The sequence below is a fragment of the Sarcophilus harrisii genome, chromosome 2, assembly GCF_902635505.1.
Source record: "Sarcophilus harrisii chromosome 2, mSarHar1.11, whole genome shotgun sequence".
NCBI classification, from domain to species: Eukaryota; Metazoa; Chordata; class Mammalia; order Dasyuromorphia; family Dasyuridae; genus Sarcophilus; species Sarcophilus harrisii.
This window is the reverse complement of record NC_045427.1, coordinates 137062842-137089939: the sequence shown is the minus strand read 5'-3', so window position 1 is coordinate 137089939 and position 27098 is coordinate 137062842. Positions and strand designations below refer to the sequence as shown.

Sequence of the window (27098 nt, the reverse complement as noted above, 5' to 3'; positions counted from 1 at the left end):
TTTTAAAATGGGGACATTGCTACATAAAATTTGGAAACCAATTTCCTTAGTTAAATGATGATGATGATGATGATAACAGCAAGCATTTATATAATTCTCTAAGGTTTGCAAACTGTTTTATATACATTTTCTCACTTGAAGCACCTAATTGTCATAACACAAGGATTTTCACTACTGAAGAAATATTCCTTTTATTAAATCACACTCTCCCCGACTATTTCTATACTACTCTTTGCTATTAAAACTTCAGTATGAATTAAATTGTCATGTTTCTTTCTAGCATAGAAACCTGCTGACTAAGGAAAGGAGAATTTTGATAGGTAAAAAAGGCACAATATGAGGAAGAACTTGTTAGGGGTACCATAGTGGTTGTAGTGAAGTTATCAAGCACTGTGAGAAGGAGAATCAAGAGAGAGGACAGGAAGCAAGGGGTGATGGGAAGAATCATAGATTTGAAATCCTAGGACCCAGATTCAAATCTCAGCTCTACCACTTGGCAAGGTTTATTTGATCTTGGGTGCTTAATTTGTCTGAACCTCAATTTCTCCAGTCTGTCAAAGAAGGAGAGTTGGATTAGATGATCTTGAAGGTCTTTTCCTTCTTTCTAATTTTATGTCTCTGGAAGAGGGACCTAAAGAGTTGAAAGGAAAAGAAATCAAAGATAAATGTAGTTAGTTGTACCTGGTATTGGCCTTGATTTCTAACAGGGAGCCCTATGAGAAGCCAGAATGGAAAAGGCAATGGCATTGCAATGTGGATAGGACCCTTACCTGCCTATGTTTTTTGTTCCCCCAGAAGCAGGAAGGTCTAGAGCTTCTGAGAAGACTGACAAAATGGAAAGGCTTTGAAGAAATGAAAGAGTCTCGGAAAACCATCTTACTTGACATCCTCTATGATGGTATTGTGTTTGCAGTAGAGAAAGGTTTCCCCTGGCCAGCAGTGGTAGAAGTTGCCCGATTCACAGAAGAGTTGTTAGAAGAAACCAAAGGTATGTCTTAGCCCTGATGGAGCTAATGGATGCATGGGTAATGCCCAAAAAAAGGTTTAGTGCAAATCTGTGCTATTAAAGCTAACAATTCTATTGTGGTTTAAAATTGCACTAAGACTTTTGGGACATTTTTCATAATCAATTTGGAAGGAAGCAATACTACACAAACAAGGGTATGAGTTAAAATTCTGTATCTCCCTCACTAGTCTGATAACAATCTGACATCTCTCCACTCTCTGCCCCCCCAAAAAACCTTAGTCCAAGGTCCTCAGAACTACTTTCCTTTTCTTTTTAAAATTTGTTTAATAATTTTCCCTAGTTATATTCAAAACATTTTTTTTACATTTGTTTTTAAGATTTTTAAGTTGTAGTTTTTCTCCCTTATCCCCACCCATAATTAAGAAATTATAGGTAAAGTTATACAAAACATTTCCATAAAACTCAAATTGTGAAAATAAACCATAGGTCTTCCATCCTAATGAAAATAAAAACTCCCAAGAAAAATTAAGTTTAAAAAAAATAGAGGGTTAGAGAGAGTAATAGAAAATACATCAATCTATATTCAGACTCAGTTTCTTTTCCAGGTATCTTTTTCCGGATTTTTCATCATAAATTCTTCAGAATAGATGTGGATGATTGTATTACTGAAAATAACAGTTATTTATAGCTGGTCATCCTAGAACATTCCTATTACTTTGTATATTACAGTACATTTCACTGAAAAACTTTCCAGGTTTAGTTTTTTTCTGAGATCATCCTGTTCATCATTTCCAGAGAATAGTAATATTCCATCAGAGAAACTTGCTCTGAATTTTTTTTTTTAGAGTTACTATTGCTAATTGTATTTTCCCTCCATTTATTCTGTCTCCTTTTACCCTGTCCCTCCTCAAAAGTGTTTTGCTATTGACCACTCCCTCCCCCAATATGCCCTCTTTAACACCCTCCTCCCATCCCATTTCCCTCCTATTTTCCTGCAGAGTCAAATTTATATCTATACCCCTATTGAGTAGGTATGCTATTTCCTATTTGAGCCGAATTCTGATGAGAATAAGATTCATTCACTCATCCTCTCCTCTCCCTCTTTCCTCCACTGTAAAAGCTTTTTTTTGCCTCTTTTTTATGTCAGATAATTTGTACCATTTCCCTTTTCCTTTTCCCTTTTTCTACTCCTTAATTTCATCATATATATATATAGTATATATATATATATATATATATATTATATATATATATAATCCCTTCATATTCAACTCACATCAGTGCCCTCTGTCTATATATACTCCTTTTTTATTCATTATTGCCATAATGAGAACATTCTAATGAGTTACAAGTATCAGCCTCCATGTAGGAATATAAACAGATAAACCTTATTAAATTCCTTATTATATCATTTTCCTGATTACCTCCTTGTACTTTTCCTGAATCCTGTATTTGAAAATCAAATTTTCCATTCAGCTCTGGTATTTTAATCATGAATGCTTGAAAATTCTCTATTTTATTGAATAACCACCTTTTCCTCTGAAGGATTACACTCAGTTTTTCTGGGTACATGATTCTTGGTTGCAGTCCTAGCTCCATTGCTCTCCCATCCTTTAATGTAGAAGCTGCTAAGTCTTGCTAACTCTTATCCTGACTGTGGCTTTACTAGAATTGTTTCTTTCTGGATGTTTGAAATATTTCCTCCTTGATCTGGGAGTCCTAGAATTTGGCTATAATATTCCTGAATTTACCCTCATTTTAGTCAAATACTATATAACTGATGGGTCAGTTACTTCACTGGTTCCCCTTTAGGAAATTATTTCCTTTTCAAATTCTCTCTTTCTTTCTCTCTCCCCACCCTTTGAGAATACAAGCAATGTGGTAATGATTATACACGTGAAGTTGTGCAAAATATATTTCTATATTAGCCATGTTGCAAAAGAAAACTCATACAGAAGCCCAAGAAAAATATAAAGTAAAAGAAAAAAAATCTATCTTCAATCTGCATTCAGAATTCATCAGTTCTCTCTCTGAAGATAATGGGCATTTTTCATTGTAGATCATTTAGAATTTTGGATACTTTTTAAATTCAGTCTGCATTATTAATATCTTTATCACTTTCTTAAGTCTAGACAATCCACAAAATAATAAATTGAGTCCTGATTTGAGAAGTCAGAAAATTTCTGAGGTGTAAAGACTTACATTGAAAAATTATTGAGAGCCAGTTCAAAATGGCTCCAACACACTCCTACCTGCATCACACCATACTTCTTGGAAAGTGACTTAGGAACTTAATTTCCATTAAATTAAACAGCAAATCAAGACTGGTAGAAAGAATGTTAATAGATGATGGTCAATTAAGTTTCTTTCAGAGCTGAATTACCTCAGGGTTCCTGAATGTTAAACTCCTCAATCTCAAGAGATTATCAACCTTAAATCTCCATGGCTTGACTACCTTCCTTTCCCATCATTAAGCCCCATTCAAACCCACTTCCACATACCCCTAAAAGGAAAAAAAAAAGTCTTTCATTTTAAAAAAAAAGTTCATAAATTTAGATTTTGGATGATTTTCTTCTTCTTACTTTGTCACAGGCACGAGGGTGGAGACTATTATTAAAAGTGTCAGATATATATAATTCCCTCTGGCTGTGGTCTACACCTGTTGCCAAGCACAATCCTGGTGAGAGCTCCAAGGTCCTATTTATTTAAAAGCTTATTGAATTAGTTCAAGTCATTGAGGTGTGTCCTAGGAGCTTACCAAACAAAGCTGACAGCTGGCTTTTCCAGATATCTTCACAGTCAGGAGAAAGGTAAAAAGCTCAACTGAGATAAGAAGCAAGAACATGAGTCAGTAGTTACTGATGTCGTCTTTGTGGACTTTTATGATCAATCAACATGCATTTATTAAGGGCCTACTATGTCACAGGTATTGTGCCAGGCTCCTAGGGATATAAATTCAAAGAATGAAACAATTCCTGCTCTTAAAGAGCTTTCCTTCTAATGGGGGAGAAAATGAGTACATAGAAAAATATAGATCACAAATTGTATGAAATTAATAAATATAAAGATAGATAGGTAGTCGAGAAATAGATAAATAGATAGATAGATATAGATAGATAGATAGATAATTAAATACAAGGTGATTTGGAAGAGATCAAGTATTGTTAGCTCTTTGAAATCAGGGACTAATTTTGCCATTCTTCATATGCTTGGAACTTAGCACAATGCCTGATAAACAATAGGAGCTTAATAAATATAGATCAAATGACTAAAAGGAGTTCTATTCTTTTAGAATCTCCCCCTCTCTAAAATATATAGAGAATGCATTTCTGGGAGCTTTTAAAATAATAATAGTTAGCATTTAAAAACAAACTATTCCAGTATCTTTGCCAAGAAAACCCCAAATGAGGACAAAAAACTCTGAGATGACTAAAACAACTGAACAACATAGAGCATTTTACAAATATTATCTCATTTTATCTTCACAATGATCCTGAGAGGTGAGAGAGTGTCTATTATAATTCCCATTTTCAGACACAAAAACTGAGTGCAGACAGATTATATAACTTGCCCAGTTACATTGCTACTAAGTGTTAAAGGTGGGATTTTATTTTATTTTATTTTTCTTTTTGCAGATGTGGGTCCTTTTCCCTTTTTAATAATATCTTTTTAAATTTTTTATTATAGCTTTTTATTTACAAGATATATACATGGGTAATTTTTCAGCATTGACAATTGCAAAACCTTTTGTTACAACTTTTCCCCTCCTTCCCTCCACCCCTTCCCCCAGATGGCAGGTTGACCAATACATGTTAAATATGTTAAAGTATAAGTTAAATACAATATATGTATACATGTCCAAACAGTTATTTTGCTGTATAAAAAGAATCAGATTTTGAAATAGTGTACTATTAGCCTGTGAAGGAAATAAAAAATGCAGGTGGACAAAAATAGAAGGATTGGGAATTCTACATAGTGGTTTATAGTCACCTCCTAGAGTTCTTTCGCTGGGCATAGCTGGTTCAGTTCATTACTGCTCCATTGGAACTGTTTTGGTTTATCTCATTGCTGAGGATGGCCACGTCCATCAGAATTGATCATCATATAGTATAGTTGTTGAAATATATAATGATCTTCTGGTCCTGCTCATTTCACTCAGCATCAGTTCATGTAAGTCTCTCCAGGCCTTTCTGAAATCATCCTGCTGGTCATTTCTTACAGAACAATAATATTCCATAATATTCATATACCACAATTTATTCAGCCATTCTCCAATTGAGGGACATCCATTCAGTTTCCAGTTTCTGGCCACTACAAAGAGACCTGCCACAAACATTCAGGCACATACAGGTCCCTTTCCCTTCTTTACATATCTTTGGGATATAAGCCCAGTAGAAACACTGCTGGATCAAAGGGTATGCAGAGTTTGATAACTTTTTGGGCATAGTTCCAAATTGCTCTCCAGAATGGCTGGATATATTCACAATTCCACCAATAATGTATCAGTGTCCCTGTTTTCCAACATCCCCTCTAACATTCTGCATTATCTTTCCCTGTCATTCTAGCCAATCTGACAGGTGTGTAGTGGTATCTCAGAGTTGTCTTAATTTACATTTCTCTGATTAATAATGACTTGGAGCAGCTTTTCATATGGCTAGAAATAGTTTCAATTTCTTCTTCAGAGAATTGTCTGTTCATATCTTTTGAGAAGGTGGGATTTTAACTCAGATCTTTCCCTTCTTCAAATCCACTGCTCCAGTCACCAGATAACCTAGCTATCACTTCCAACATCATTTTTTTTCTGTTGGAGGAGAGATCCTTCCCAATCTTATTTTCTTACCACTGTTCCATATAGAACATCAGTGAAAAGCAAATGGATTCACTCACTCCTTGTGTGCTGGATCCTGGGGCTATAAAAAAAGAATTTTTAAAAAAATTTAAAAGAAATTGTACTTGTCCCCAAAGAACTTACAATCTACTTGGAGAAAATAATTTATATCCCCTACTAGAGTGGGAACTAGTAGTTGGAAGATGAATCTCACGTTGAAGGCAGACCAGTTGGAGTTTAGCTCCAGTGAATAACAAGAGTGTGAATGAATACCCAAGGCTAGGTAGAAAATATGCTTTACTATCTCTATTTATTAATCTGAGCTAGTGTTACATTAACAATAGTTACCTCCAGGTGATGCTATGTACTTTCCGGGGTTAATGCATATACCATACTTTGACATTTCAATTCACCTAAACTAGCAATAACAAGATATCTATAATAACAGGATCATCAATAACAGAAATTATCAATACTAAGATATTTGTCAAAACAGAGTTGTAAATAGCAGAAATTGTCAATGCCAAGGTATTGATCAAAAGATTATTGTAAATAGTATAGATGTGATGCTTTGTTCCAGTCACATGCATTCTCCATCAAGATTGTTCTAAATTTATCTCCAGTATGTCTTAATTGTTAAGGGAGATGGTGAACCAATAGTTTGAATGGCTAGCCCTAACAGAGAGCAGGTCTCTGTTCATGGACTTATTTAATACTTATCCTCTACACCAACCTGAGCTTGAAACTTGAAAGAAGCTGGGGATTTTAGGAGATAGAAGTAAAACTGAGAGAATTCCCAGCATAGGGACAATCTGGGCAAAAGGAGATATGAAATGGAATGATAGTTTTACAGTTTCAAAAGAATGAAGGTACCTCTTGAGATATGTTTGCTTGGAGTTCAAGAATTCAAAATCATACCATAATATTTACAATTTTACCCTCTCTCTCCAGATTAAAAGAGAGAATTTTTTACAGTGTAGGTATACATAAAATTCTTTGTAAATTTTAGAGTACCATAAATGCTAATTATCATTATTGCTATTTCTGATCACACCCACTTACCTAGAAAAGGAAAAAGAGAAGCTGAACAAAGTGAATGAGATAAAGATCCTTGGGAAAAGGAAGCAGCAGCAGTAAGGTCTAGGGAAGAATTTTAAAGATCCCCAGACATGAGTGAGCTTATAAAATGAAAACTCTGAGATCAATTCCAGTAAAACTTTATAAAACATTTACCATGTGTCAAGCCCTGAAAATACAAGCACAAAGAATGAAACAATCTTATTCTTAAGGAATTTATTTTCTATTGTGGGAGAAAACACGGACATAAATTAGTATATACAAAATAATTTGAAATTGTCAGCTTTAGAGAAGCTACAGGAAGAAGTTATAGATGAATAAAAAATGGATTTTTACTTCTCTGAAAGAAAAAAAGGAATTTCCAGCTGAAAAATAGTTTCAAGAAATTACCTAATTGACTTCATTGCCTACAGGCTGTCTCCAAGAGATTGTCCAAGGAAAATCTGCCTATAACTTCTTCCCCAGTAACCTAATCCAGCATATTTCAAGGCTTAGTCAAGTTCAGTCATGTTTTACCTGTTTAAGTTATGTTCTCTGCTGTTTCAAGTTTAGTCCTGGTTCCTTTGCTGAATGTTCACATTGGAATTCTCAAATTCTCAAAATGGAAAGTAGCCAGTCACCATCTCTGGCCAGGAAGTCTATTTCATACACTTTATTTCACTCTTCAACTTACTATTCCCTAGGTGGATCACTTCAGTAACTTCAGCTTTCCCTTTAGAAAAAAATTCACATAATGATCCATTCTAGCCTTCTACTCTAGAACCCATTTAAATGATTCATATAACCTAAGAGAAGACCATGCAAGGTTCTACAATAAATTTTTGAAACCTAAGTAGGAGATAGAGAGCTAGCCATTGGAGTCTGGAAGATCTGGCTTTAATTCTGCTTTTCACACATACTAGCTATGCAACAAAGCACTCTCAATAATTCCAGGCAAATTAAGTTCTATTAATCAAAAACTGATGATGGAAAGAATTTCCCCATTGAGAGTTCTTGTATTGATGAAATTAAGGATTCAGAACCTCAAAAAATTTCTTTACAGATGAATGAAACTTTCTATTAAAAAAAAAAACTATGATGCTTTCAAGTAAATGTCAATAAGCTATTTATCAGAACAATTTTAAGATTAGAGTTAAAATTGCTAATTCAAGAACAGTAAATTGCTGGAGGACTAATTAGAATTCCAAAACATAGTGATGGCAGGTTATATTTTACTGCAATGCCCAAATTCCAACCCCATGTGTAATTTACCTTCAATTTCCACATTAACTTCAAAGACAGATAAAACAAGGAACAAATTAGTTTCAGGACAAACTGTACTTGTTAGGAAGACCAAGATAAAAACAAAACAATTCTTGTGTGAAGTGGGGAAAAGAAGGAAATAGAAAATTAAATACAAAATGCATATACCAAATATTCCAGGAAATGTGAATTATGTGAAAAGAAATATATGTTCTTAGAATGGAGAAACAAAGCAAAAAAAAAGAAATAAACCTAATAATCACTATTAACATGGTAATAAGAACCCACAAAGAATATCCCATCTTCACCAAGCTACTGGATTTTGAAGATAATGCCTAAGCATATAACCTAAGCAAAATCCAGCCAGAAGTGAAAAATCAAAACTGGTACTTAGAAGAGGTACCAAGAGATGTAATTCCATTTGTTGAACCAAGCAGTCTTCCCTGTCATTTTCTCTAGTTTCCTTCCCTCCATTTTGCCCATCCCCTGTTACAGCAGCACTAGCAGGAGCTGCAGGCAACCTACTCTGTGATTTATGAGCCTCTTTCCTTTTTTCTCAGTCATCAGGAAGCCCTGCCCAATAGATGTTTTATAGGATAGCTTCTATAGAAACTCTGTTTTCTAAAGTCCCCTAATCCCATCAGCACCAAGGGGTGGTTAGATAGCACATGGATAGAGCACTGGACCAGGGTCAGGAAGACCTGAGCACAGTTGCTACTTCAAAGAGTTTACTAGCCGAGTGATCTTAGGCAAGTCACTTAACCTCTGTTTACTTCAGTTTCATCAACTGTAAAATGGTGGTCTAGCACCAGAGTTATAGTGAGAAGCAAATGAGATGAAATGAAATATTTCTTAAAAAAAAAAAAAAAAAAAACAGTCTCTGCCCTCAAGAAACTTAGATTCTAATTTGTTGTAAGAGTATACTTACACAAGTAACTAAATATAAAATATATAACATTTAGGGAAGGGTATTAGCAACAGCAGGATCAATAGTAACTTTATGTTAGAGATAGCAACTGATTTGAATCCTGAAAGAAGCAAAAGCTATTAAAAGGCAGAGGTAAAAAGGGTGAACATTTCAGACATGGATTCACACAGAGATGCCCATTTGTTTGGAATGCAGAAGTGAGTGAAGAACAGAATGCATTGTCTGTCAAGGTAAACTGGAGCCAAATCGTGAAGAGCTTTAAATACCAAATAGAGGACTTTGTATTTTATCCAAGAAGCAAAAACAAACAAACAAAAAAAAAAAAACAGACATGGGACTTTGTAAGCAGGGAAGTGATTTGGTCAAACCCATGCCTTAGGAATATGAATTTTCAGCTACGTGGAAGATAAAAATGAAGAATAGAGAAACTGATTGAAGAGCAATTAGGCGGCTATTTTGAAGAAAGGTGATGAGAGCCTAAAGTAGCAGCTTTAGTAGAAGCATAAAGAAGGTGAAGAATGTGACAGATATTGTAGAGGTAGAATAAATAAAACTTGGCAACTAATTGTGTCTAGAAGGTTAGGGGAAAAGGGAAGAGTTGAGGTTGCCTTGAAGTTTCAAGATATGATTGAGAAGAAACTTGATGGAATCTTCATCTGAAATAGGAGGAAGAGTGGAAGCTTTGACAAGAAAAAAGCCAGAGTTCTGCTTTGGACATGTTGAGTTTAAGATGCCGACAGCCATGCAGATGGAAATGCTGGCAGCTGATAATTGAGACTGGAGCTCAGGAGAGCAGCTGGATAATAGGTGTCACTTGCATATTGTTGGTAATGGAACCCACAGAAGTTAATGTCACAAAGATCAAGAAGGTGGATCTTGAGGAAGGAAGGAAGAGGAGAGAAGAGAAGGAAAAAAATAAAGAGAAGGGAAAAGAAGAGAAGAAAGCTCACTACAATGCTTTGGGGTATATCCACACATAGGGACAGGGCTTGGATGAGGATAAAGCAGTCGATAAGGAGTAGTCAGATGGATAGAAGAAGAAATGGGAGAAAGTGTTTTCATGAAAGCCCAGATAGAAGAGAGTATCCTGCCAGAGGGAGGGATTAATCAAGTTAAGTATTATAAAGAAGGGAATAAGAATAGGGATAAAGATGCCATCATCAGGTTTGGTTATTAAAAGATCACTAGTAACTTTGTAGAGGGAAATTTCAGTTCATATTGCAAAGGGTTGAGGAGTGAAAAGGGGGGAAGAAGAGATAAGAAGTATATATATATATATATATATATATATATATATATATTTTAAGTTAAATTTTTTAAAGAATGAAAATCTATTTTATTTCCCTCTTACTGGGAAAAAAAAGAAAAACAGAACTTTTGTTAACAAATATGCATAGCCATGCAAAATGGATTCCTACATTGAACATATTCAAAAAATATGTCTCAATCTGTACTCTGAGCTCATCTTTTTCAGGAGATGGTTTCATCCTGAGTCTTCTGAAATTTCAGTTGGCCATTGCATTCATCAGAGTTCTTAAGTCTTTCAGAGTTATTTTCCTAAAAAGACACTATAAAGTGTTGTTGTTATTGAATAAAATTGTTCTGGCTCTTCACTTCATTCTCTACCAGTATGATTAGTATTCCATTGCATTCATACATGACAATTTATTTGGTCAGCCATTTTTGAATTGATGGGGACATCCTTAGTTTCCAGTACTTTGCTGCCACAAAAACAAAACAAAACAAAACAAAACAAAAAACCTTCTATAAATATTTTTGTATATATGGCTTCCTTTCCCCTATCTGGACAGGCTTTTCTAAGAGTTTGGTTATAAAACAGAGGATAGATACGGGACAATAGATTAAGAAAGATGATAGAATAAAATGGAAATTTTGAGTCATTTAAGAAAAAAAAATTAGGGGAGGCTAGAACATGTTTGTAGACGGGGAGAAATAGATAATGATAATGAAGTTCTGTACTAGGGGATAGAAAAAGATGACTAAGAGCTAGAGCCTGAGCACCAAAGGAGATGAAAGCACTAATGACTGGGGTTTGGGAATGGAACCTAGACTCACTGGACCACACGCACACACACATGCCTCCTTCCAGTGCCTCTGGCTGACCTGGGTGGTAGAAGATAAGGAGATGAGTAAGCTTTGATTCTAGGTGTGACTCAAATGGGTTCTGGTGGGGGGGAGGGCAAAGGGCATTCTATACTAGTTAAAAACAACAATAATAACAACCATAGGATCATAGATTTAGACTTGGAATGCTAGGACAACTCCATTATTTGATAGACAAGAGAAATGAGTGTCTGAGACACTTGTTCAAAGCCGCATGGGTAAAAATTGGCAAACCTGGGAGTTGAAGCCAGGTACCACGACTTCAAAGACAGCCCTTTTTCCACTCATCTTTCCTGGCTCCCCCTAGGCTAAATGTTGGGAGACATCTGGTTTCTGTTGATACATCTTTTTGTGAGCATGAACAAATCATTTCAAATCTCTGGAGTCCTGTTTCTTCTTCTAGAAACAGCTGTAGAGTACAAGGCATCTGGGTTATAGGTAGGAAGAAAGCCCCAAATTGGAGTGAGAAGGGAAGGGAACATCCGTACTAAGTGCCTCCAATGGGGAAAGCACAGGGCTAAGCACTTTACAAACATCATCTCATTTGATCTTCACAAATGACCCTGGGAGTTGGCGCCAAATATTATCCCCATTCTACAACTGAAGCTGAAGTATGGGTTAAGTGACTTGCCTAGGATTATACAGCTAGTAAGTGCCTGAGGCTAGATTTCAACTCAGGTCTTCCTGACTCTAAACACCGGATTTAAAACCTAACTGCATGATCTTAGCCAAGTCACTATTCTTCTCCATAACTAGTGGTCTTTATCCACAAAAAAAGTATGATAAAAATAAGAATTCTTCATGTGGAGTTGTGAGGAAAGTGCTTTGTAAGCCTAAAGGTATTATAATCAGCTATTATTAGCTATAAAAAGAGAGAGTTGGAGTAACTTTATAAAGTTCCTTCCCACTTTTAGAATTTTATGAATCATACCACACACATTTGTAACCTTAGAACTATTTTTTACTCCTCCTCCTTCATTTCTCTGTATCCAATCAATTACCAAGTTCCATCAGTTCGTTTTGTGTATCATCTCCCCAATTCTTCTCTATCCCCAGCAGCCTCACATTAGCCCAGGCATTCATTAATTCATAGCTAAAATAATAAGACAACCATCTATCCGTTCACCCTGCCTTCAAGTCTTCCCTGAGTCAATCTGCTCTGCTTCTGGAATGAGTTTTCTCTAATATTCTTTTGTTTCTTTTTTTTTTTTTTTTACATTTTTTTTTTTATATTTTGAGTTCCAAATTCTCTCCCATTAGCCCTTTCCCCATTCACTAAGAAGGCAAGCAAAATGATATTAATTAGTTATACATGAGAGGTCATGCAAAAACTATTGCTGTATTATCCATATTATGGGAGGGGAGGCAATAATAATAATAATAATAATAAAGTGAGAAAAATATTCTGCAACTTGCATCCAGAGTTTACCAATTCTTTCTCTGGAGGTACATAGCATTTTTTCCATCATGAGTCATTTGGAATTGTCTTGGATTATTGTATTGATCAGAGTGTCCAAGTCTTTTACAATTGACCATCATTACAACAGTGCTATATGCACACTGTGTGATCTTCCAATTTTTTTTCATCAGTTCATGTAAATCTAGTTATTTTGCTGAAGCATAATAGATTCTGCTCTAGCCCTTTTTAAAAAAAAAAAACTCTATGTATGTCTTTCTATTTCAAGTATATCACTTGTAAACAGCATATTGCTGTATTTTGGTTTCTTATCTATTCTGCTATCTGCTTCCATTTTATGGAACATTCATGGTTATGACTACTAACTATGTATTTTTCTCCTTCCCATTTTCTTCTCTCTCTACCCCCCTTTCCCCTTCCTCCCTCTTTCTCTCTCTCTCCCTCTCCCTCCCTTCCTTCCTCTTCCTCCCTTCCTCTTTTCCTCTCTCCCTTCCTCTCTCCCTGTCTCTTCTTTCCTCTTTCCCTCTCTCTCCCTCCCTCTCTCTTTCTCTCTCCCTTCCTCTCTTTCTTCCTAACCCTCCTTCATTCTTTCTTTCTCTCTCTCCCTCCCTCCCTCCTTCTCTCCCTCTTTCCCTCCCTCCCTTTCTTTCTTTTTCCCTCCTTCCCTCCTTCTCTCTCTTTCCCTCCCTCCCTTCCTTCTCTCTTTTCCTCCCTCTCTTCCTTCCTCTTTCTCTTCCTCCCTCTTTTTTCTCTTCCCTCTTTACCTCCCTTTCTCTCTCTCTCTTTCCCTCTGTCCCACTCTTTTCCTCCCTTTTTCTCTCTCTCCCCCATGTTAATATGTCTGTTTTGTTTCTGCATACTGTCTCCCTTAATTTGCTCTCCCTTTTATCATCACCATTGCATATTTATTATCCCCTTTTTCCCTTCCTATTTTATACTGGGTGAGATAGATTTCTCTCTGTGTGTGTTCTTCCCTCTTTGAACCCAATTCCAATGAGAATGAGATTCAACTATTGACCACCTACCCCTATTTTCCCCACCAGTACGCACACTTTCTTGTAAACCTTTTTTATGTGAGAAATTACCCCCCTCATTGATCCCTTCCCCCATCTCCCAGTGCATCCTCCTTTTTCACCTTATCTTTTTTTTAGATCATCCCAACATAATCACCTCATTCCTATTCCTTCTATGCAAAGTCCTTCTAACTTCCCTAATAATGATAAATTTTTTTGGAGTTACATGTATCATCTTCCAGTATAGAGAAATAAACATTTTAATCTTACTGAGTATCTCAAGATTACTCTTTAATATTTACCTTATGCTTGTCTTGAATCTTGTTTTAGAATGACAAATTTTCTATTCAGTTCTGGTCGTTTCACTAGGAATGCTTGAAAATCTTCTATTTCATTAAATATCCCTTTTTTCTCTTGAAGAATTATACTCAGTTGTTCTGGGCATGTTATTCTTAGTTGTAATCCTACCTCCTTTGGCTTTTAAAACATAATATTCAGTCTCTCTACTTCTTTGATGTGGAAGCTAGTAAATCTTGTGTAATCCTGACTGTGGTTCTACAATAATGTTTTCTTTCTGGCTGATTATAGTATTTTCTCCTTGACCTAGGAGCTATGAAATTTGGCTATAATATTATGGCAGTTTTCATTTTGGAATCTCTTTCAGAAGGTAATCAGTGGATTCTTTTAATTTCTATTTAACTTTCTGGATATGAGCTATCAGATCAGTTCTTCTCAATTTCTTGAGATAAGATGGCTTAGTTCATCATTTGATCATGACTTTCAGGTAGTCCAATAATTCTTCAATTATCTCTTCTCAATTTATTTTCTATGTCAGTTGTTTTTCCAATGAGATATTTCACATTTTTTATATTTTTTCATTCTTTTGAGTGTTTTATTTTTGTCAAAGTCATCAACCTCCAGTTTTCCAATTCTAATTTTCAATAAATTACTTTCTTTAGTGAGCTTTTGTGCCTCTTTTCTCATTTGACTAATTAAGCTTTTTAAGGAATTCTTTTCTTCAGTAAATTTTTCTATTACCATTAGGTCAATCTTGTTTTTAAGTGTTATTTTCTTTAGTATTTCTGTGCCTCTTTTACCATTAATTCCCTTTTCATAATTTTCTTAAATCACTTTAATGGGGCAGCTAGGTGGTGCAATGAATAGAGTACCATCCCTGATGTCAGGAGGACTTGAGTTCAAATGTGACCTCAGATACTTAATACTTCCTAGCTGTATCACTCTGGGCAAGTCACTTGACCCCAATTGCCTGAGCAAAAAAAAAAATCACTTTCATTTCTTCCCAAATTTTTCTTCAACCGCTTTTATCTCTTTCTTTAACTCTTCTTCTATTCTTTAACTTTTGGGTTTGGATCCAATTAGCTCTTTTATGTGAGGCTTTTCTTGGAGCTGTTTTCACGTTGTCTTCTGAGCTTGTCTTAGTCTTTTTTATAATCAAGTTCTTTTTTTTTTTGTTATTTGCTCTGGTCTTTTTTGCAGGTTCTTTTTTGGCTTTGAAATTTATGTTAAAGTTGGTCTCTACTCACCCAGGAGTGAGGAGGCACTGTCCCATGCATCAGATTTTTTCATGCTGCTATTTTCAGAGCTAGTTCTGGGGGCCTGCAAATATCAGTGCTTCCAAGATAGTGTGATCTGTGAAGAGGTATGGTCTTCCTTCTGGCCAGAAAGGGCCTTGCTCCCTTGCAGTCACAGGTACTAACACTCCTCTTGGGATTGGAACTGTGACCAGGTCCCCTGTTCTCCTCTAATCACAAATGCTAGTGCTGCTCTCTGCTTCAGAACTGTGACTGAGACCCCTAGTACCTTGGAGTGACCACGAGTGCTTCTCTTCACCTGAAACTATAACCAAGAACTTTTTATTGGCAAGAGAGTTGCTAATCAGCATTAGCTCTCCCTAGGAGCAACAAACAGTTCCCTGCCATCTCTTTCTGACCACTTGTCTGGCCCCCTTACTGTCTCTGGTCCCTCCTGACTCCTGTGGCTGCTGCGGCCGCTGTCACTGCCATACCACTTCCAGAACCCACTGCTGGTGGGCTTGCCATGCTCTAGCCTATTCCCATCCTTGTTCCACAGACTTCTCCTGCTGACCTCCTAAGCTGATCTGGGCTGGAAGAACGTCTCATTCTGACCTTTTGTTTGCTACGTGATTCCAAAATTGATTTGAGCAGTAATTTTAAAAATGTTTTTAGGGGAATGTTGGGAAGGGTCAGTTGGGTTGCTGGATGTCAGAGCCACCTTGTTTCTGACTCCTAAACATCACTTCTAATGTGCTTCTCCTCACTCATAAATTTATTTCTTATCAGATCAGATTTGAACTCCTCAGCTTTTATAGCTCAACACTCTCCCTTCCTAATCTAATTTTATCATCATTCACTTATTCTTCCCATAACTTCCCTGCCCTAATCTTACTCACTTCCTTAGCATCTTTGTTTCTGCTTGTCTTCTTCCCATGTTTGCCCACCTATCTCTGTACAATTTATAGGATTAGAATTAGAAGAAATTTGAGGGGTTAGCTAACCCAACCTACTCATACCACAGCAATGAAAACTGAGGCACTGGGAGGCTAAACAACTTGTCCAGTGTCACATAGGAAGATTAAGACCCTGGCAGGCTAAATAACTTATCTAGTGTCACACAGGAAGTAAGGATGGCCACTGTGTGAGTAAAGAAAAGGAAATATATGAAAGCAGTCTTACAGAGAAAGAATCAATAGCTTGGCCACTTACTGGATAAACAACAAAGAAGAATCAAGTATGATTCAATGTTATCTCGAAACTTGGATGACTGGGGTAAAGAGGAGGACAGGAGAGTTGGAAGGCAGTGCCTTCCACAAAAATAGGAAGTTACCAGGAATTGAAGGTTTAGGGAGAAAATAATGAGTGAGTTCCATTTTGGATATGTTGATTTTGACATTTGGGCAGAGATGTTCCATAGGCAGCTGGCAATGAGAAACTGGAGGTTGGAAACTGGAGATCAGAGCTGGAAGTATAGATCTGAGAATTATCTGTGAAGAGATTATAGGTGCGCTTATTGAGATCACCAAAAAGAGCAGAGGGAAGAGGAGACCCAGGACAGAGCTTTAAAAGCTGGGACAAGGATGCTGAGCTTGAAAAGAAATGATCAGATAGGCAGGAAAAGGACTAGGAGAGAGTAGTGACATGAAAACTGAGGGAAGAAGAAGGAAGATGCAGCCACAAGCCGCAGAGAACTCAAGCAGAATGGAGATTAAGAAAAAGCTAATGGACTTGGACAATTTGAGATCACTGCAAACTTTTGTAGCCCTTGAAAGGCTAGGTGAGATCAGGTTATGGAGCGCTGCTCTTTAATGTTTGCCAGTCTGTTTGTTCGTCGCTATGTGGCTGCTCTGTGATATATTTCAGCTTCCCCAGGGATTTTGTAAGGCTGGGGTTAATGTTGGTTGATCCCTGTTTGCTAACAAGATAACAGGATTGGCATAAAGAATTTAAGGAGGGTCATGTTTGCACAATTGCAATTGAAAGTTCTGCCAGGACAGGCTGCTCTACTGGCTTGCCAACTCTGCTTATCTCCGGCACTTGATCTGGGCTGCTGCTGGAAAGGGAGAGGACTGCCAATACTGCGGTTTATTCAAAAGCATAAGCTCACTGGGCCCCACCCTCTTGGGGGATTGAGACTGGGAAAAGGTGCATGATGATACCCTGAGCATCCTTCTGTGCCCTGATCTGAGCTGGAGAGAAAGCACTTTTCTCCTGCCTCTTCTTCGACTTACAGGAATGACATTGACCTGATAGCCTCTTTGGTCTGGTATCTCATCAAGACTAGGGTCTGGGAGACCTTTGCTGTGGAGCTGTGAAAGGGGGGTGGATGCTTTCCACTCCGAGGGGGGCAGTGTGCTACCTGTCTGAGCAAGTTGCAGAAAAACGTAAAGGTTTTGCAAATCCTTCTCAGGAGATAGTGAGGGTTTTGAGGGAGAGAGCGTTTCTTCCTTGCTTTTAGTTCATTACTTGTAGGTCATTGATCTAGAGCTTCGAAATTTCTTAGCTTGAAGCCTAGAGAGTCAAAGTCACACAAAGAGCAAATGTTGGAAACTTGAACAGCTGCTGAGATTTAGGGTGTTGGAAGGACATTCTAACTAGTTCTGATTTGCAAAATCCTATACATGTTGAATGGTAAGGAAAAAGAGAGGTGGTGACTTGTAGCATAGCTTAGGGCAAGGAACAGGGGGGAGAAGAAGGCTCATTGTCCTCTATCCTTTAATTCTACCATAAATTTTAAGACTAGCAAGGTTGAGTTGAAGGAAAAGGGTCAGAGCTTTTTCTGAAGCTTCTGATTTCCAAGGAACTTGACTCACCCAGATCTTGTGAACCTAAGAATCAAAGCATGACTGAATTAATTCTCTTTCCCAACAGAAAAGTCTCAAAGCCTGATTTTCATCATCTTCCCAGGAATGTTTTGCTTTATTTACCTCCATTTACTCTATATTCCAACCAAACTGTGCTTTTATCTATTCCCCAAACTCACTATTCCATCCTTTAGCTCCAAGCTTTCATGCAGATGATCTCTTTTCAACCATTTGAAGTTCATTTGAAGTTCCATGAGGGAAATTGTCTTTCTTGCCTCAGAGAGAACAAAAACATTAGTCCTTCCTAGCTCCTGAGGATCTGCATCTGCTTGGGGTATGAAGAAGAGAGTAAGGGAATGAGTGAGTGAAAAGAGCTCTGATCTTAAGAACCAGATTGTTTGGTTTCTGGGTTCTGTCTTACAAGTGACTTTGTAACTAGTTGTGTGATCTTAGGTAATCGATCAGTAAATGCTTTTTAAGCACCCTCTATCTAGTGGACACTGTGCTAAACTCTAGATAAAAAGAAGTCTCAATAAATAGTACCTCCTTTCAAAGAGCTTGAAGGGGGGAGATAACATACAAATAACTCTGTACAAACAAGTTACAGATAGGATAAATTGCACACAGAGTGAAGGCACTAGAAGAAAAGGGGAAGGGGCTACATGGGAAAATCTTCCTGTAGAAGATGAGATTTTACCTGGAACTTGAAAGAAAGTTAGGAAACCAGAAGGTAAAGATGAAGAGGGAGATTATTTCAAGCATGGAAGGCAATGAGTGGAAATGCTTAATATTAGGAGGTAGGAATGTCTTGTGCAAGGAGCAGCAAGGAGGGCAATGTTACTGGATCACAAAGTACACGGAAGGAAGGGAGGTTTAAGAATAAGGGAAAGTTGAGCAGGTGGGGGGAGGGTTGTGAAGGGCTTTGAATGCAAAAGAGAAGATTTTATATTTGGTCCTGGAGATGATAGGGATCCACTAGAGTTGATTGAGTGGGGGTAATGTGGTCAGACCTGCACTGTAGGAAGATCACTTAAGGAGATGAGTAGAGTAGGAACTACAATGGAAAGAAATGTAGCAGAGAGAACACCAGCAGGCTATGAGGGCTGTTTCCAAGGTGATAATAGTGTTCCTTCTTCTTAATATGCCTCAATTAAAAATCTGTAAACTGTAATCTGTAAACTGAGATGTCATCTAAGGATACTTAACATTCATTAATACTAGATGACTTCCTCCTCTCTCAATAGTCCCTAAAACCCCACAATATCCACATCAGCAAAATCTACAGGCAAAAATAAATCAGGTAGCAACGCACATTATGTTCTTCCTTCTATCATAATGTTCTCAGTTTTAAATAGGAAACACAATTGCCCATTAACCAATGTGCTCGGAAATCTAGGTTTTGAAATCAAGCTAACAGGGCTGAGAGAAAAGCTGTCATTCTTTATTTTTTGAGGCAATTGGTTATGTGACTTGTCCAGGGTCCCATAGCTAGTAAATGTCTGAGATTGAGTTTGAACTCAGGTCTTACTGACTCCAGAGCCAGGACTCTATCGACGGCTCCACCTAGCTACTTCTTGGGCTGTCATTCTCCAGGGCATCATGGCGCAGGAGGAAAGAATGCTGGCTCTAGATTCAGAGCTTGTCTCTGTCATTAATTAGTGGGATGACCCAATTTTAAATCCATGATCACAGATTGTTGCTATAATCTTCCAAGATAAGCTAGATCACAGCAAACCTCAAGATGGTAGGAGACCCCCCATACACACACACACACTTTGCTAGTGAGAGGCAGTCTGAGGAAAAGGGGGGCAAAAACACTGAAGCAAAAGCAGTTTTAGGCAGCCTGTGTTTGAGGCTTGGCTCTGCCATTTACTAACCATGTGATATGTTCCTTTGGGACCTCCCTCAGAGTTAATTTCCTCATCTGTAAAATAGAGGTACTAGTGACTTCTCAGGGTTGTTGTGAGGAAAATACTTAATAGATATTAAAAGGCTCTATAAATCTGATAGCTATTTTTATTATTGCTGTTGTTATTATCATAAGTGGCCAAATCACTAATTCCAATAGACTTGTGATGATCTGCAACCAGAAAGAGCACAGTAGAGACTGAATGTGGATCGCAAAATAGTATTTTTACTGTTTTCGTTGTTGTTTGTTTGCTTTTTGTTTTCTTTTCAGTTTTTTTTTTCCTTTTTGATCTGATTTTTCTTGTGTAGCATGATAGATGTGGAAATATGTTTAGAGAAAGTGCATATGTTTAATATGTTGGATCCCTTGCTGTCTAGGGGAGAGGGGTTAGGAGGAAGGGAGGGAAAAAAACTTGAAACACAAGGTTTTGCAAGGGTGAATGTTGAAAACTTTCTTTGCATGTATTCTGAAAATAAAAAGCTATTATTTAAAAAATAAAACTTTACATTTAATTGGAAAAAATAAAATACTATCAAGTGAAAATAAATAAGTAGCCAAATCAGAATTTGAATAATAATAATAGTTAATATTCATGTAGAACTTGTTATATGCTAAGCACTTAATAATTATTATTTCATTTAGTCCTCACAATTATCCCTGGGTAGTGGGTGTTATTATCCCCATTTTACAGATGAAGAAACTGAGACAAAAAGAAATTAATCATCACAAAAATTAGCATATGTTTGAAGCTGGATTTAAATTCAGATATTCATGACTCCAGGTCTCAGAGTTCTGCACTATGAAAACCATTACCCCAACCTGTCCCTTGGACTTTTGCTATTAGGCCCCAGACACAGAAGCCTCATTTAATTACTTCTAATTTGCTAAATGAACCATTTGTAAGGACAGGAGGGGTTGATTTGGGGGTTTAGGTAGGAAAGAAAATACCTACTCCCCCACAAGGGTCTTCCTCAAATTTGGACTGGCCCTTACATTTAAGATAGCCTCTGAAATAGAAATACAGGTGAATCTATGGTCCCTCCAGAGGCTTCTCTGGGGAGCAGATCCTATTTTCAACAGAGTCTCCCATGGGGTCATGATTACAGAGTCTCAAGGTTGGCTGCCTCCATGGCCTGAGAAACACAGAGGATGACCTCCTTCCCACCCCAAAGCCACCTAAATAATCCTTCCTGGAGAAGCAGGAACTATTTATGGGTGGAATGACAAGATGTCACCATAGAGATTGGGTCTCACAAAGACACCTGGATCATTTATACAAGTATGCAGCAGCCCTTCCCATCTGGCAGCTGCCCCGGGCGACTGAAATCCCCCAGTTTTACGATGAATATGTTCATGCCCATCCTGACCCAGGTCCCAGGGTAGCCGCAGGCTTCTGATGGGCTCAGCAGGCTCCACAGTCCCACCTTTTTGCCTTGATGCTGATGGGGATTTATGAACAGGACTGGTGCACATACAGGGTGTCCCAAAAGTCTTAGTGTAGTCCTTCTAAGTTGCTGAAGTTTAATGTTCAAGCTATCAAAGCTTAGAACTGCACTTACATTTTTGAGGGGTGGTTCATAGGATTATATATTTAGAACTGAACTTTAAGGGTCCATTTTAAATGACCCTAAAGGGTCATTTAAACCAACTTTTTCCTTTAAACAAATGAGGAAACTAAGTGGCAGTGCAAAGGCAAGGATTCTGACCCTAAACTGTCTTGAGTGCAAATCCAGAGTTTTTGCCCCTGGACAAGTGAGAGAAGGAAACAAGCAATAAACAGCTATAAAAAAATTTAGCAAACATCTCATTGGATCATCCTTTTTCCTCACTGGCTGACTCTCAAGGACAATGAAGTAAAGTCCCCAAAGTCCTGGAAGTAATGGTTCTGATTTGCTATGTGCTAAGAAACACTGACTTTCTAAGCTCATTGATCACCAGTCTCCAAATGGAGACAAGGATTACCCATACAAGCCATCCCTGCAATTAGCTCCAGAGGGCTTGGGAAAAAGCAATCACTTAGGATGCATGACTCTCAAATCTGAAATGCCAGAGAGCTCTGCAGAACAATTATCCTGGTGAGAAAATGACTATGTAGGTAGGTCTTAGAGACAGGGCTGTCCTGTAAATGCCTCTCCCCTACTTTTCCTGCCAGGAGAAGCTACTGGATTACCTAATATACACTTTCGGTCATATTGTTCAGTCATTTTAGTCGTGTCTGACTCTTTATAACCCCATTTGAGTTTTTCTTGGCAGAGATAATGCTATCTCCCTCTTCAGCTCATTTTACAGATGAGAAAACTGAGGCAAACAGGATTAAGTGACTTGCCCAGGATCGTACAGCTAGTCCATGTTTGACACTAGATTTGAACTTAGAAAATAAATATTCCCTGACCCCAAGTCTAGAGCTCTATCCATTGCCTCACCTAGTTGTCCAATGTACACTTCAAACTCTAGCAAGTGAGGAGAAAAAAGAACCTCAAGAAATAAGATTTTTACCAAGCTCTGAGACATTCTCTTCAAAACCAAGAACACATGTGGGTAAGAACTACTAAGAAAAAAGATAGCAAAAGCATATTCAAAGATGGAGATGAGGAAGCTGAATATGAGTGATAAGCATCTGGCTGGCATATTCCTGACTTGCATCTGTTAGTGTAATTACTATTCATGATAACATCAGGGATCCTATCTCTTGGTACTGTTTCTAGGAAAAATATTAAAGGTTATAGAACAGGCCTGGTCCGGAAAGAGTTATTCGAATGTTGGCCAAAAAACAAAGTTCGGGAATCGCTTGCAGGAATAGTAGAAAAAACCTGTTTGTCCCAACCCAGTCCTCCCCCTAAAAAGAAAATATCAGTTCATATTTATATGGTACTTCATACATTGTAATACAAAGCATTTTGTTCATCGCAACCCATTTTATAGATGCAGATATTGAGACTCAGGGCAACTATGTAACTTGCTCAACTACTTGGAAGCAGAACTAGAACTAGATTCTCATGATTCCAAGGTCAAAGCTCTGCCTAATGAGTCACAGGCTAGCACTATATAGCACATTAGATTTATAAAGTCCTTTATGTATTCCAGAATCCCAGAATCTCAGGCTAGAAGGAAAACCAAAGGTCAGTTTGCATTACCTCATTTAGGATCAGGAATTATCTTTATAATATAGTCTTCAACACGTGGTCATCGAGCCTTCCTTTTAAGGGACTCTAAGCAGCTCACTATGTTTTTGTACATCTCTAATAGTCGAGCCTGAATTTGGCTCTCCACAACTTGCAGGCAAGATGAATAGCCACTGAAAATGTCCAGAGTTCAGAGATGGAGTGTCTTGGTGAAGAACACCAGAGGCCTGCCACTGCATCACAAGGTTCATAGGTAGGGCAAGGTCATTTTATAATTACAAGAAGACTGGGAAATCAGAAAGGGTCCCAGTTATGGTCCCAGTTCTGTCTTCTGGAGTTAAACAAAAAAAGTCAATTCCCTCTCTCACACATGGACCACTTTTCAAATGCTTAAAGATGTCTGCTATATTCATTCTTAAAGTTTATGTAACTGAAATATTCCCCTTTCTTCAGTGAATCATTTAATGGCATAATCTCCAGCATTTGACTAGCTGGGTCATTCTCCTTTTATACCCTTCCAGAACTCAGCTCTCTGTATGGAAGAGTAGCACGGACTATTATACTGAGGTCCTGAATATTTGCCTTCCAATGCTACTAGTCTCTCCAAAGTTACCAAAGCTATCTCAGGGCCAATCTAAGGGCCTTTTCTCAGGCTTTTCAGAACTGAATGTTCTTTAGGCATCTTAAATTCAACATGTCCAAAATTAAATGTATTCTCTTTTCTCCCTTGCTAATTTCATTGTTACTGTTGAGAGTACCACTCTCCTCTTGGTTACCCACAACACGGATGTCAATCTTCCCTCTTCTCATTCTTAGTCATCCTTCATCCAGCCACCCAGCACAGACCTCCAGCATCTCCCAAATGGACTACTGCAATAACCTACTGTTTGGCCTCCCGGTCTCAAGTCTCTCCCTACCATAGGGCATCCTTCACTCAGCTGTCTGATCTGACCAACACACACACACACACACACACACACACACACACATTCAATAAACTCCAGTGACTCCCCATTACTTTCTTTGGCATTCAGAGCCCTGCACTACTGGGTCCCTTCCAAACTTCCCACTCTTCTTACATTTTACTCTCCTAACTTTGCCCTTGATTCAGTGACTTTGCTGTTCCTCGTACAAAAGACTCCATCTCCTAATGCAGATATTTTTCTGTGGCTATCCAATATGGCTAGAATTCTCTCTCTCCTTATCTCTTTCTCCTGATTGCCTTCATGTTACATTTAAAAATCCTATCTCCTATAAGAAGCTTTTCTTGACCCCTCCAAATACCAGAACTCTCTCTCTGTAAATTATTACTATATTGTATTTAGCTTGTTTTTACATAGCTGTTTGGGGAAGCTAGATGATAACAGTGAAAAGATCTACAACTCTGGAATCAGGAGGACCTGACTTAAAATCTGACCTCAGACATTTACTAGCTATGTGACCCTGTTTGCCTCAGGTTCCTCATCTGTAAAATGAGCTGGAGAAGGAAATGACAAATTAGTGTTTCTTTCAAGAAAACCCCAATTGGGGCCATGAAGAGTCAGACAGGATGAAAAATTATTGAATAACAACATAGTTTTTTGCATTATCTTAGCTCCTTGAGAGTAGAAAATGTTTTTTGCCTTTTTTTAATCCCCAGACTTTAGCACAGTGTCTAGAACATAATAGGATCCTTAAAAATGATATTTGACTGCCTGACTGATCAAGATTATTTTTAGAACTGCTATCTAATCATATCTTCTCCATTTTGTACTAAAGAAGTTGGTATTTTGTGTGTATCCAAATGGAAGGCTTTACATTTATCCTTATTGAATTTCACCTCATTAAATTCAGTCTTTTCTTACCTGTCAAGATCTTTATTGAATCTTGATCAACATGTTAGGTATCCCTATAGATGTGTGTCATTTAAAAACTTGAAGGGAATGCTATCTAGTCCTTGATTCAAGTCACTGATAAAAATGTTAAACAATATAGGACCAAGCACAGGTCCTTGGGGCTCTGTACTAGAGAACTCTTTCCATGTCAACAATAAACCATTAACAGCTACTTTTGTGTGTTTGGCATCCCATCAATTATAAATCCATCTAATTGTATTATCATCTAGTCTGCATACCTTTACAACAGTAAGGGATACTTTATCAAAAATTGTGTTACAAGTAGGTAAATTATAATCATTCCAGGAAGAATGGAAGGATAAAGAAAGAGAGGAGCTTTAATAAACAAACGAAAAAAGAAGTAAAGTTAGTTCAGCAAGATCTGTTCTTGAAAAAAAGTCCTATTTGTGCTCACAATTTTCTTTTTTAGATGGTCACTAGTCATACATTTTGCAAAGTCCCAGAATTTTTCCAATAGCCAAAATATAACTGTCATAATGCCTATTTTACATTTCAGGGTCTCAAAGAACTAATAAAATAACTAGTCAAGGCAGAGTCCAGACTTGAATTTACATTTGTTAACTCTAAGCCCTTTGGAATGGAATGGAAAAGTATTTATCATGTACTAGCTCTGAGGAAAGCTCTTTGTTAAGCCTTGTACACAGAAATGGAAATTTGAGTTTCTTTTCTTAGGGAGCTCATATTCTAATTTAAAGACATGATATATAAAGCAGGGAGAGCTCATTCATGTTCATATTCAGTTCATGGTGATTAGAAATCACAGACCTTGTGCAGTGCTTAGAAAGAAGTCCATCATAGCTTACCACCACCACCACCCCAGATATATGTTTATATTTTATTTGAAGGTTCTCAAATCACTTTCTCTACATTTTCTCATCTAAGGTGCATAGCCACCCAACCAGATTATTAATCCCATTTTACATATAAGGAAACTGAGGCTCAGCAAGGCTGTGGAATTTGCCCATACACATACAAATAGTAAATGTCAGAGTTGTCATTTGCACCCATATCTTCCTGACTCCATAGTGTGCCAGCCTTCATATGCTCCAGCAGTCAAACTAGCTCTTAGGAAAAGGTACTGAACATAGTATGTGAAGAGATGTTTCTGGCCATCTCTTCGCTTAGCTGTGAATGAAAATGAAATGATTATAGTCAGATATCACAGTGGAGAGAACACTGAGCCTAGAAGCAGAAAAACTTGACTTTAAATCTGAACCCAGAAACTTATGTGTGATCCTGAGCAATTCATTTAACATCTGTTTGCCTCAGTTTCCTCAACTGTAAAGTGGACATAATAACAGTACACACCTTTCAGGATTGTCATGAGGGTAAAATGAGATAAAGTACTTACGTACTTAGCACAATGCCTGCATATATAGTAGGTGCTACATAAATACTTATTTCCTTCCCTTTTCCCTCTTTTGAGTAAAAATAGGATAGTACACAGGAAAGGATTTAACTTTTTAGTCAATCAAACCAACGTCTAGAGTGAGACTCATTTGGGGCAGTTTATCCTCTTTCTTTTTTCTACCTTGTTATTTGAGATCTTTGTTAGATGATTTTGGGGTATATGATTTCAGGGGTAACCTCAAATATACCAAGAGTTCCTCCTACATGTTACTCATCCTAATTAACCTAATATCTACCCCCAAAAAAATTTACTATGCATTCAGTTTGTAAATCTTTGTTTTTACTTTATATGCATATATGTTATTTCCATCTCTTCCCTTCCAACAGCAGATAAGCTCTTTAAAGGAAGAAAGTGTTTTCTTTTGTTTTCTCCTCCTCTTCTTCTTAAGAGAGGCAGAGCTTCCAAAAAGAGGGGGCCAATGATCAGTTTAGACTGTCTTTATCAGACCTCACCTGGAAGATTATGTTCAACTTTAGGTTCCACAGTTAAAATATTCTTAAACTAGGTAGCACTTAGGTGGCATAAAATATTAGAGTTGGAACCAAAAGTACATAGATTCAAATACTGCTTCAGATGCTAGTTGTATGAAATTAGACTAATAACTGACATTCTCTTATTACTGTTTCCTCATTTGAAATATGGGGATAACAGTAATACCTATATCATAGAAGGATTGTGCAAATCAAATTAGTTAATATCTAAAGCAACTTGCAATGAGCTGTATATATTATATATTTATATACATTAAATATTTATGTATACATTAGCTATCATCATCATTATTAATTACTATTATAGCTGGATAGTATCCAAAGGAAAGCAACCA

At 37.4% G+C, this 27098-nt stretch overlaps 1 protein-coding gene across 1 annotated transcript in view; it reads left to right on the top strand.

Annotated features, from left to right (window-relative positions):
* The window catches only part of C2H8orf74 (chromosome 2 C8orf74 homolog), a 56902-nt gene that overhangs the window by 17745 nt on the left and 12059 nt on the right, over positions 1 to 27098 (top strand). The window contains exon 2 of the mRNA XM_003758083.4: positions 796 to 988. Within this exon, the coding sequence (XP_003758131.1) occupies positions 796 to 988 (193 nt within the window). The remainder of the gene's footprint in view (positions 1 to 795; positions 989 to 27098) is intronic.